This window comes from Salmo salar, chromosome 09 (assembly GCF_965601325.2).
Source record: "Salmo salar chromosome 09, fSalSal1, whole genome shotgun sequence".
NCBI lineage: Eukaryota > Metazoa > Chordata > Actinopteri > Salmoniformes > Salmonidae > Salmo > Salmo salar.
This window is the reverse complement of record NC_138299.1, coordinates 92,130,744-92,143,723: the sequence shown is the minus strand read 5'-3', so window position 1 is coordinate 92,143,723 and position 12,980 is coordinate 92,130,744. Positions and strand designations below refer to the sequence as shown.

General features: G+C 44.9%; 1 protein-coding gene across 5 annotated transcripts in view; it reads left to right on the top strand.

Annotated features, from left to right (window-relative positions):
* Window positions 1-1,090: 1,090 nt before the first annotated feature.
* LOC106612132 (ankyrin repeat and KH domain-containing protein 1) overlaps window positions 1,091-12,980 on the top strand; it is a 61,199-nt gene continuing 49,309 nt past the window's right edge. For all 5 annotated transcript variants that reach the window (XM_082956060.1, XM_082956061.1, XM_082956059.1 and 2 more), the window contains exon 1: window positions 1,091-1,558. In XM_082956060.1, coding sequence (XP_082812186.1) covers window positions 1,283-1,558 — 276 coding nt within the window. In that variant the 5' untranslated portion in view covers window positions 1,091-1,282. The remainder of the gene's footprint in view (window positions 1,559-12,980) is intronic.

Sequence of the window (12,980 nt, the reverse complement as noted above, 5' to 3'; positions counted from 1 at the left end):
AATGGTGTTCCTGTAGGAAACTGCGAGGGCCCTCGGGGAAAGGGCACATTTCGAGTCGCTGTCGTGCCTTCTTCACAACGGTGTCCGTGTAGTTTGACCATTTCAGCTTCTTGGAGATTTGTACGCGGAGGAACTTGAAGATTTTGACCATATCGAAGTCGGCCCCGTTGATGAGAATGGGGCGTGCTCAACCTGGTTCCTCCTGAAGTCCACAATCAGCTCCTTTGTTTTGCTGACGTTGAGAAAGACATTGTTTACCTGACACCACACTGTCAAAGGGTCTACCTCCTCTCTGTAGGCTGTCTCGTCGCTGTTGGTGATCAGGCCTACTACTATCGTGTCGTCAGAGAACTTGATGGTGGAGTTGTAACTGTGTGAGGCCACGCAGTTGTGGGTATACATTGAGTGCAGAAGGGTTGACGCACCCTTGTCGGGCTCCCGTGTCGGGCTCCCGTGTTGAGGATCAGTGTGGAGGAGGTAATGTTGCTGACCTTCACCATGGGGATAGCCTGTCAGGAAGTCCAGGACCCAGTTGCATAGGGAAGAGTTCAGTCCCAGGGTCGTGAGTTTTGTAGTGAGCTTAGAGGGCACTGTGGTATTGAAGGCCGAGCTGTAGTCAATGAACAGCATCCATTCTTGTCCAGGTGGGTGAGGGCAGTGCAATGGCGATTGCGTCGTCCATGGCACTGTCAGTGTGGTAGTCGAATTGGGGAGGAAGGGATGTGGTCTTTGACTAGCATCTCAAAGCACTTAATGATGATGGAAGTGAGTGCTACTGTTCGGTAGTCATTCAGTTCAGTTACTTTCCTTCTGATGACCCTGTTTATGACGTTCCAAATATCATGTTGACATGACAGTAAATGCCTGAAATATTCCAGTTTTAACCAATTTACTTTCAATACCAATACCAGTGAAGCCACTGCACGTTGTGACGTTCGTTTTCAGAGACTCGTGATATTGGTAAACCTAACTGACGTCGCGTGCTTCTGCTTGAGAAGCACCAAGGTAAACCAATCATTGTCAGTAATTTTTCGACGTCAACCAATGGCGAATTCAGTATTTTGTTTAGAGGCGGGGTTTCTGAGAAACATTGAGCAATGGGTTAGGTTGTTAGCTAGAAAGTTAGCTAATGGCTGGGGGAAAGAGATCCTCCTCAACCCTCGCTTCGGGAGAGTTTCAGGATTCCCTGAAGTAAAAACCCCCGAATATTCCACAAGCGATACCCCTGAAGGAAGTGAAGGTCAACAATAACAACGCTAATATACGTATTGTCAAGATAAGTATGCAGGATGCAGTAGCCGGGACGAGAATGCTGACGGACGCCTTCGAGGACGAGATCGACTCGGTGACTCCTCGCACCCCAGCGGTAGGGATGGGGGTAGGAGCAACACCAGGAGTTGGACTCCGGGGCATAGGGATTGGTGTGGGCGGAAAGAAAGTACGATTGTTTGGCGAGCCCGGTGGGCCTCCTACAGATAGACTGGATTTCAAACTGGCTGCGGCTGCAGTTCTTTCCTCTGGTCCCGGATCCAACAGCGACGAAGACGAGGTCTCAGAGGTAACGTTAGCTAGATATGCTAGTTAGCCAGCTAGCTAGCGCGAACGTTCATCTCACTGCCGAGCCAGCTAGTTAGCTGTGGGCAGCCACCCCCTCCTAGGCTGACGAAATAACATTATAAACAACTACGAATTTGCTCCAAACATGTCTCCAGATAAGTCAATTGCTCATGGGTTGTCAGACATAAGGAGAATAGTGCAAGACACCAACATAATTACACGATAACCGATGTAATGTTTTATTTATGCGGCGTAGGCTGTGACCACGGCCTAGTTCGGGTGGAAGCGATCATGCCATCGTCAATGCTAGCTATTAAGTTAGCAATCGTCTCGCAGCAGATACACATTCTCAACTTAGGACACTGTACACACTGGTGGGAGAGCACGTATTCACAGTGTCAAAACAAGCACGGGCTGTCAATCTTGCCAATATTAAAACTAGCTAAAATCCTAAAGTAATGGTGCAATTACGTCACCTTTTATAAATTATATCACATTTAAATCCGACGGTCTTTCAATTCCTCAACACACGTTTTAGACAGCTAACGTTAGTTGGCTACCTGTCCTAGCTAGTTGAGTGGTCGATCATCGGGCTGTCATAAATAAAGAATAGAGGGATCAGATGACAATGGTCTCAGCCTCACGAGGCAGTGCCAACTCTATATAACTGTCCTGCGTTGTAACAATTTGTAGCAGTCCCCTTTTTGACTTGTGCCCAACTTTACATGTGTTGGTAGGCTTACAGGGCACCACCGTTGAGGTTGATACCTGACAGTTGAGCAGACATCGCGAGCTACAACATAGTCACACACAAACCACGAGTTCCTGTTCTGTCATCTGTAATGATGATGACAACAAAACAGGTTCAACTCTAAAATCTTTCTTATGTGGATTAGTTCCCTGACACGTTTGCCCTCTGCTTGTTCACCACCAACCAATCAACATCCGCTTCCATGTCCAGTGAAGGTGTGACTTTTAAAGCCACACCTGTGGTTGCCCTGCCATACCATGCCCCACCATACCCAGCCCTAACCTAACCTGTCTGTGGACTTGTGGTGGCCATGAAACGATGAAGTTGTTGTCTGACTGACACATTGCTACCTGTCTGGCTATTCTGTCCACTTCCTACCCAGGCTACAAAGGCACCATGCCTGCCTTGTCATTATAACTGTTGAAATGTAATTAGGCTTGCATGGCATGGCATCATGTGACAGTCTATGGACTTCCATTATAGGAACACAGTCTAGGATCATGTTTGCCTGGGAACCCAATGTTGAAATGCATTGAATTCTATGTCAGGCAAAAATGAGTGTTTGGATCAGGAAATGATCTTCTCACGACCTGTACAAGCCAGCAAATCTATATTTAAACATTCTAGACCGGTTGTTACCGCTGTTGGTCCTTTTTATGGTAGGAATGTCAGACAATATATCTACAGAAAAGGATAGTTAAATCACTTTATCAAAGTGCCGGAAGTGCGTTGATTTCTGTCACCTGAACCATGCGCAGAACCATGTAAACACGAGCTCGGCAAGTATGCATGCTTCCGGTGACAGAGATCTGAACACACTAGCAGCGCTTTGGACAGTTGTCCTTTTACTTTCCTGTGGATACAATGTCTCATTCCTACCTGCAAAAGGACCAACCACACAGATGACTGGTAAAGTAAGTTAAAATATCATTTTATTCAACATTCTGACAGATTTGAGTTTGTGGAAATGTTCCTGATTCAAACATTAATTTCTGCCAACATATAATTCAATCCAATCGGGTTTCCAGGCAAGGGTCACATCTGTGTGTGACGCATGTTGGAACTGCCAGACCAGACTATAACCTGACAGTGGCTCAGGGCTAGGTAGCCAAATCATGATAATACTGGAAAATCAATCCACTAATAAGTTTCCCATACATTTCAACAAAGGGTTTTATTTATTCATGAGGCAGTGCCATTTTTTTCTGTCTTGTTTTAAGTCTGTCTGTCGTAACATGTGCACCTGCAGAGAGCACTTTTCCATGTCATGGTGTTGGATAGATGAAGGCTGTGGAGCCTGGCATGTTAACAGGGTGTAGACACTACCTGTTGAGCTACAACCTTCTGACCAAACCATAAGCCACAAGTAAATAGTGAACATTAAGTCTGGAATGGATTTTAAGTTCTCGTGTTTCATTTGGGAAATGAGATGGGAGACGAGAGCTGGCAGCTATCTTTCTTGCTCTACCATCTGTCTGTTGGGAATTAGTTGAGGCTGAATGTACAGTATATGTATGATACCTGTGTTAAGTTTTGTGGCCTTTCTAAAAGGCCTTGAGGATGTGGCTGAAAGGGAAGTATTGTTGTGAAATGTTAGCCTAGTGGAGAGCTCACTCCTGTGGGCTGCAGCTGAACTCTGAGCTCCAGGATTAAGCAGATGCCTTTCCAGGCCTTTCCAGCTCTCCGGATGCAACACAGTGCTGGGAACTGTAGTTCATTGATGGGCAGGAGTGATGTCCATTGTTGTTTTTTGAGAGCCCTCTTGGAACTACATCCCCCAAAAGTAATTGTTTTCTGCATTCCAAGTGTATAGCTACATTCCTCCACACAGACTGCTGCGAGTCTGTCTGTGGACTCCCAGTAGCTTTTCCTTACTGGTCCTCATCTCAGTAAAGGAATACAGCTAAAGGCAGACTATTGACTAAGTTAGCTCAGTCCTCTGTTTTTATTTTGAATGCTGTTTGACAGTTGCAGGTGACACATTGTTTTCATTACATATCTTTGCATACTGTAGTGCAAGGAATGTGACCAGTTTGTCTTATTTCATAGCTTTTTGTGAATTTGAAACAGTTTATTACCTGTTGTCTGAAGTTTAAACACTTCATTAATGTTGAATTCACAGGATCTATTCCCTCATTTTATCTGCACTCCCGTCACGTTCCTCAAATCTTTGCTAAGCAATTCTAGTAAACAGCACACTAGTTTTGGACTGGGACAGGTTAGTCTGCATGTTGTTGTGTACACAGACGGACACAAGCCCCTCTCTCCGGCGCTGACCTTGGGCAGCTGCAGTCCCAGCACGGAGCTGTGCCAGGGGCCTGTGCTGTATGTACTGAATTTGCTGCATGCTGTTTCCTCCATGCTGCTGTTCTGTGTTAAAGGTTCAGCTATGGGTTAACTGATCCAGGCACCAATACCGCACCCTCCTGGAGTACCTCTTTACAGCTACATACAGCCCCATAGCATACGGTGAAGACGGCCTTTCTAGCAGAGCTAGGAACTGATAGATATGGTTTTCAAATCAAGACCATGGCTCTCTCTGTTTACACTACACTAACTTCTCAGAGCCTGCTTGGCTTGATTGGCCCCACTCGAGAGAACCTTATGCCGGCTGGTGGTGTTGATATGGAACGGATGTCACTCCATGCATGTTTTTGAGATGTTTATTATGGAACACTTGTTTTGCTCCTTGACCCATATCAAAGTCTTGAGTCTTTTCAGTTATTACACACACAAAGCAACAAACTAATGTTTCTAGTCAAAAGACAGTTTTCGGTTGCAAATCCCCTTGAAGGGATCAGCATAATATGAACCACCATTCTGGAAAACATTGATTTGGGAAACATTTAAGGAGTTTGTACACCAAAAATGCTTGTTAGTTTGCGGACGAAGTTGTGAGGTAGAAAGCTGAGATGGGAATCTGTATCAGTCACAAGGCTCCTACATAAAGGCCCTGGATCTTAGATATTCTATAGCTAGCCTGGCCTTTTGCGCTCAGCTCAGGGTAACTCACTGTACTGTACAGAGCTAAGCCATTCATCAAACAATGGTTCCAGACTGGAGAAACAGCCTCTTCTCTCCCATCCACATCAAAAATAAAAACAGCCTCTACACATTATCTCCATTCATTTAAAAAAAAATCATAATTTAACCATCACCTAATCTATTTGATGACAACGTGTGTGTATACCATTTGGTTTTGAAGTATTGAAACCAAACCATTTGATTTGAATGATAAGTATTTTTATAATCAATATGAAAAGGTAAGAAGCGCTCATCGTTTCAAATAGGCTTGGCATTGAACAGCATATAACACTAAATAGCCGGACGAGTAGCCTATAAAAGGAACAAATTAATTATTTAGGCTATATTATAAGGCTAATTCAATTATTTGGCTGGCAGGAACATTCAGCGCTCAGCTTTTAAACTATTTTGTTGTATTAAATCATGATAGTCTATAAATTGCGCATATAGGCTATGTATGACTGACTTAGAATTAAATAAAAATGAAACCGTGCTTTTCAATTCACTTTTAGAAACAAGTTTGGCCAGACTCTCTTGTGGCTTCAGCCTCATGCGGGAGTTCCTGGAGAGCAGGCCAGCAGCGGAGAATACCCTCTCTGTGCTTGCAAAGCCACTGGTGATGCTAAACACCCTTTGGGCCACTCTTGCCAGACCGGGCAGGGATGCGAAGTTGTCTTTCCAAAAGGTGATAACATCTTCGTCTGCTTTTCTTCTCATGGCCTTTAGATGGGTCCGCCGCCTCCGTGTCTGACGCCGCCGCCGCCTCCGTGTCTGACGCCGCCGCCGCCTCCGTGTCTGACGCCGCCGCCGCCTCCGTGTCTGACGCCGCCGCCGCCTCCGTGTCTGACGCCGCCGCCGCCGCCTCCGTGTCTGACGCCGCCGCCGTGTCTGACGCCGCCGCCGCCTCCGTGTCTGACGCCGCCGCCGCCTCCGTGTCTGACGCCGCCGCCGCCTCCGTGTCTGACGCCGCCGCCGCCTCCGTGTCTGACGCCGCCGCCGCCTCCGTGTCTGACGCCGCCGCCGCCGCCTCCGTGTCTGACGCCGCCGCCGCCGCCTCCGTGTCTGACGCCGCCGCCGCCGCCTCCGTGTCTGACGCCGCCGCCGCCTCCGTGTCTGACGCCGCCGCCGCCTCCGTGTCTGCCGCCGCCTCCGTGTCTGCCGCCGCCTCCGTGTCTGCCGCCGCCTCCGTGTCTGACGCCGCCGCCGCCGCCTCCGTGTCTGACGCCGCCGCCGTGTCTGACGCCGCCGCCGCCTCCGTGTCTGACGCCGCCGCCGCCTCCGTGTCTGACGCCGCCGCCGCCTCTTAGTCCGTCATTTGTCTCCCCAATACCAGTTGTGTTGAAGGCCTTGACCGTGTTGCTTGCGCTGTCAGTCACTACTTGTATCAGCTGTCGCTGCACGTTCTAGTTCTTCAGGACACTTTGACATTTCTGCTAAATGGCCTCTGCTGTGTGGTGTCCTTGTATGTGCTTGTAGCTCAGTAACACCATGTGGCCTTTATATTGACGGAAAATAATTAATTGACGGAAAATATAAAGGCCACATGGTGTTACTGAGCTACAAGCACATACAAGGACACCACACAGCAGAGGCCATTTAGCAGAAATGTCAGTGTCCTGAAGAACTAGAACGTGCAGCGACAGCTGATACAAGTAGTTGACGGAAAATATAAAGGCCTTTATATATATATATATATATATATATATATATATATATATATATATATATATATATATAATATTTTTACACCTGTCTCATTCACGCCCATCTCATTAACTAGTCCATTGCGGAGGACGAGGGATGGCACAGTCCATGAAGGGGAGTGTGGCTAATATGCACAATGCACGTCTCTCTCAGAATGTGTGCTCTCCCGTCAATGTGTTCACATCAATTAAGTTATGAAACAATTATATGAATTGTTTGCATTTGATTGTTTGTGTCTATCAATTTCTCATTTACATATATCACCAGTAGTACATTTACCATAAATACTTATTTCTCATCTACAATGTTTGTTTATGGTAATTTCTGTTAATGCATTCTTCTTATTATTATTATTAGTCTTTTACCGTTCCTGGAACAAAATGTTTTTGTATAAGGTTTCTTTAGGTAGGCCTAAAGGTTTTTAGGTAAGGTAACTCTATCAAAACGGAAAGCTCCTTGGAAGAACTAATATGTCAGGCCTTTTGGTCCAAAATCAATGATAGTCTATTGTATAGATAATAGGACGAAAATGACCAGAACGTTTAAGAGATCTGATTTTTGGTCTATAAATACTTGGCTACAATGACATTTAGCTAGCTACCCACCTCGTTCCTTTCTGTTAGCATCTGCATGTAGTACACCACCATGCTTTTGGGATACGTGTCTTTTCAGATTCCACAATGATTCTTTATTTGTAGACACTCCCTCTCTTGGTCCTCCTCTTTGTAAGTCACCTTGATTTTGCACCTCTGTGTTTTATCAGCTTCTTGATGAAGTGTTTAGCAAACTCCATGACAGTAGCTAAAGCAAGGGGCTAAAGCAGCACGCAAGTAGCCTGCAAATGCATGCTGGGCCGGGTATGCCCTCAGCTTGTGAAGTGAGCGCTACTGGAGCGAAATTTGAACGGGCTAGAAGGCCGACCCTCCAGCCTTGGGGGAACATGCCCCGAGCTCCAGTCAAATTGGGCACTCCTCTACATTCTGCTCACATACTCTGGAGTGGTGTCACTTTTCCTCCAACTCTAGCAAACACTGCTGATTAAACTAACTGCATTCTAAACTGAAGATCATGGTTATTGGAGTCAGGTATGTTTGGTATTTTATTAGGATCCCCATTAGCTGTTGCAAAAGCAGCAGCTACTCTTCCTGAGGTCCACACAAAACATGAAACATAATACAGAATGACATAATACAGAACATCAATAGAGAAGAACAGCTCAAGGACAGAACTACATACATTTAGCTGGGGCTGGGGGGAAAGTGTGACACCAATCAGGCCCCTGAGGACTGGAGTTGTCCATCTTTGATCTAAAGCAACTCCCAGCACAGTGAATGCATACATTTTCAGTAGTGATGCACCGAAATGACATTTTTGACCGATATCTGATGTTTTCCTTGCCAAAAAAAACAATACCGGTAATCGATATAAAACATTTTTTAGTGGCCTTTTAGGCATTCTAGTACAGTTAAATAGTTTACACACATGCATGGACTCCAAGAGGCGTCACTACAGTCCCTGGTTCGAAACCAGGCTGTATCACTTCCAGCCCTGATTGGCAGTCCCATAGGGCAGCACACAATTGGCCCAGTATCGTCCGGGTTTGGCCGGGGTAGGTCGTCATTGTAAATAAGAATTTGTTCTTAACTGACTTGCCTAGTTAAAGGTTAAACACACCACTCTGACCAAAAAGTTATTTTGTTGGCATTTACGTATATTCCCATAATTTAATATTTTTTATTTAACTTTTATTTAACTAGGCAAGTCAATTAAGAACACATTCGTCCTTGTTTAGGGGCAGAATGACAGATTTTTACCTTGTCAGCTCGGGAATTCGATCTAGCAACCTTTCGGTTACTGGCCCGACGCTCTAACCACTAGGCTACCAGCCACCCCATTACCAGTAAAACGTCATCAAAACCTATTTCTTTCATTTACTTGCTGTGCGGTTTCGGTGTTCATTTGTTCAGTTTCATTCTCAACCAGGATTTCTCATACTATGGAATGCCGTTTGGGTCTTTGCGTGTCAAATAACACTATTTGACGTGTCAAATAAGCTTGTTGACCAATCAGAACCTGAATATGACTGTTCTTCCCCAAAAACATCTGTTTAGCTGTGATTTAATTAACCCTAATTTATAAGACAGTTATTTGATTAATGATGGCCGGACCTATCTATGTGAAGCTAGCAGCAATATTGATTAGCCACAATAATGGACTTTGCGGTTAGCCTTCAAAATAAAACTATAGCATAATTCTTCTATTTGTATTAATTTGCAATGTCAACTATTTTCAGGTCTCTCCAGAGATGTTTGATCGGGTTTTAAAGTCCGGCCTCTGGCTGGGCCACTCAAGGACATTCAGTCTGGTCCCGAAGCCACTCCTGCATTGTTTTGGCTGTGTGCTTAGGATCGTTGTCCTGTTGGAAGGTGAACCTTCGCCCCAGTCTGAGGTCCTGTGTGCTGGTGGAGTGTTACAGAGATGGTTGCCCTTTTGGAAAGTTCTCCCATTTCCACAGAGGAACTCTGGAGCTCTGTCAGAGTGACCATGGGGTTCTTTGTCACCACCCTGACCAAGGCCCTTCTCCTCCGATTGCTCAATTTGCTCTAGGAAGAGTCTTGGTGGTTCCAAATTTCTTCTATTTAAGAATGGAGGCCACTGTGTTCTTGGGGACCTTCAATGCTGCAGACATTTGTTGCTACCCATCCCCAGATATGTGCCTTGACACAATTCTGTCTCGGAGCTCTACGGACAATTCCTACGACCTCATGGCTTGGTTTTTGATCGGACATGCTCTGTCAACTGTGGGACCTTTATATAGACAGATGTGTGCCTTATCAAATCATGTCCAATCAATTGAATTTACCACAGGTGGACTCCAATCAAGTTGTAGAAACATCTCAAGGATGATCAATGGAAACAGGATGCACCTGAGCTCAATTTTGAGGCTCATAGCAAAGGGTCTGAATGCTAAATAAGTTACCTGTTTTTTAAAAATGTTAATACATTTGCAAAAAATGTTTTCGCATTGTTGTTATGGGGTGTTGTGTGTAGATTGAGGATTTTTTAAAATGTAATCCACTTTAGAATACGGCTGTAACAAAATGTGGAAAGGTCAAAGGGTCTGAATACTTTCCGAATGCAGTGTATCTGAAGCCTTGGCTTGACGGAGTCTTCCTCAATGCCCAGACCGTGTCTGTAATAAGGCCTCTGTGCCAATTTGAACGTGTCAGGCAGTTGGAGGGATGGATTTCACATCAGACCTGAAGAGACACCTCAGTGTGTACAGAATATCTAGGTCAACAAGTAGAAAAACTAACACAGGCCAGAGGCCTACATATAGGACAGGAACTCCTTGAGAAATGACAGAGGGAGGTTTTTTCCCTGTCCCTGCCTGCCTTACAGCGGTCCCGCGGTTCATGCTAACCCTTACAGCGGTCCCGCGGTTCATGCTAACCCTTACAGCGGTCCCGTAGTTGGTTGACCTGTAAAAAGTCAGAGCCTATTTAATAGGTCTCGAGCAGGGTACCGATTTTATTGGAGGACCAACAAAAAGCCGATACCGATTAATCGGACAATAAAAATATATATAAAAAAAATATATGTGTATGTATATATGTATATGTGTATATATATGTGTGTGTGTGTGTGTGTATATATATGCTCTCACCACTGGTGTCCCCCAGGGCTCTGTTCTAGGCCCTCTCCTATTCTCGCTATACACCAAGTCACTTGGCTCTGTCATATCCTCACATGGTCTCTCCTATCATTGCTATGCAGACGACACACAATTAATCTTCTCCTTTTCCCCTTCTGATAACCAGGCGGCGAATCGCATCTCTGCATGTCTGTCAGACATATCAATGTGGATGACGGATCACCACCTCAAGCTGAACCTCGGCAAGACGGAGCTGCTCTTCCTCCCGGGGAAGGACTGCCCGTTCCATGATCTCGCCATCACGGTTGACAACTCCCTTGTGTCCTCCTCCCAGAGTGCTAAGAACCTTGGTGTGATCCTGGACAACACCCTGTCGTTCTCCACTAACATCAAGGCGGTGACCCGATCCTGTAGGTTCATGCTCTACAACATTCGCAGAGTACGACCCTGCCTCACACAGGAAGCGGCGCAGGTCCTAATCCAGGCACTTGTCATCTCCCGTCTGGATTACTGCAACTCGCTGTTGGCTGGGCTCCCTGCCTGTGCCATTAAACCCCTACAACTCATCCAGAACGCCGCAGCCCGTCTGGTGTTCAACCTTCCCAAGTTCTCTCACGTCACCCCGCTCCTCCGCTCTCTCCACTGGCTTCCAGTTGAAGCTCGCATCCGCTACAAGACCATGGTGATTGCCTACGGAGCTGTGAAGGGAACGGCACCTCCATACCTTCAGGCTCTGATCAGGCCCTACACCCAAACAAGGGCGCTGCGTTCATCCACCTCTGGCCTGCTGGCCCCCCTACCTCTGAGGAAGCACAGTTCCCGCTCAGCCCAGTCAAAACTGTTGCTGCTCTGGCACCCCTATGGTGGAACAAGCTCCCTCACAACGCCAGGACAGCGGAGTCAATCACCACCTTCCGGAGACACCTGAAACCCCACCTCTTTAAGGAATACCTAGGATAGGATAAAGTAATCCTTCTAACCCCCCCCCCCCCTTAAAAGATTTAGATGCACTATTGTAAAGTGGTTGTTCCACTGGATATCATAAGGTGAATGCACCAATTTGTAAGTCGCTCTGGATAAGAGCGTCTGCTAAATGACTTAAATGTAATGTAAATGTAATGTGTGTATATATATATATATATATATATATTATATGTATGTGTGTGTGTGTGTGTATATATATGTATGTGTGTGTAATAATGACAATTGCAACAATACTGAATGAACAATGAACACTTTTTTAATACAAAAATAAAATCAATTTAGTCTCAAATAAATAATGAAACCTGTTCAATTTGGTTTAAATAATGCAAAAACGGAGTGTTGGAGAAGAAAGTAAATGTGCATTATGTGCCATGTAAGAAAGCTAACATTTAAGTTCCTTGCTCAGAACATGAGAACATATGAAAGCTGGTGGTTCCTTTTAACATGAGTCTTCAATATTCCCAGTTAAGAAGTTTTATGTTGTAGCTTTTATAGGAATTATGGCGCGTTGACTATTTCTCTCTCTACCATTTGTATTATATATACCTTTGACTATTGGATGTTCTTGTAGGCACTATAGTATTGCCAGCCTAATCTCAGGAGTTGATAGGCTTGAAGTCATAAACAACGCTGCGCTTCAAGTATTGCGGAAAGCTGCTGGCAAATGGAGGAAAGTGCTGTTTAAATGAATGCTTACGAGCCTGCTGCTGCCTACCACCACTCAGTCAGACTGCTCTATCAAATCATAGACTTAATTATAATAAACACACAAATACAAGCCTTAGTTTCTGGATTTGACCATATTAATGACCTATCATTTCAAAAACAAAACGTTTATTTCAGTGAAATAAGTTCCATATTTTATCGAACAGGTGGCAACCCAAAGTCTAAATATTGCTGTTACATTGCACATCATTCAATGTTATGTCATAATTATGTACAATTCTGGCAAATTAATTACGGTCTTTTTTTAGAAAGAAATGGTCTTCACACAGTTCGCAACGAGCCAGGCGGCCCAAACTGCTGCATATACCCTGACTGCTTGCACTGAACGCAAGAGAAGTGACACAATTTCCCTACTTGATATTGCCTGCTAACATCAATTTCTTTTAACTAAATATGCAGGTTTAAAAAAATATTTACTTGTGTTTTGATTTTAAGAAAGGCATTGATGTTTATGGTTAGGTACATTTGTGCAACGATTGTGCTTTTTTGTGAATGCGCTTTTGTTAAATCATCACCCGTTTGGCGAAGTTGAAGTAGGCTGTGATTCAATGATAAATTAACAGGCACTGCATGAATTAT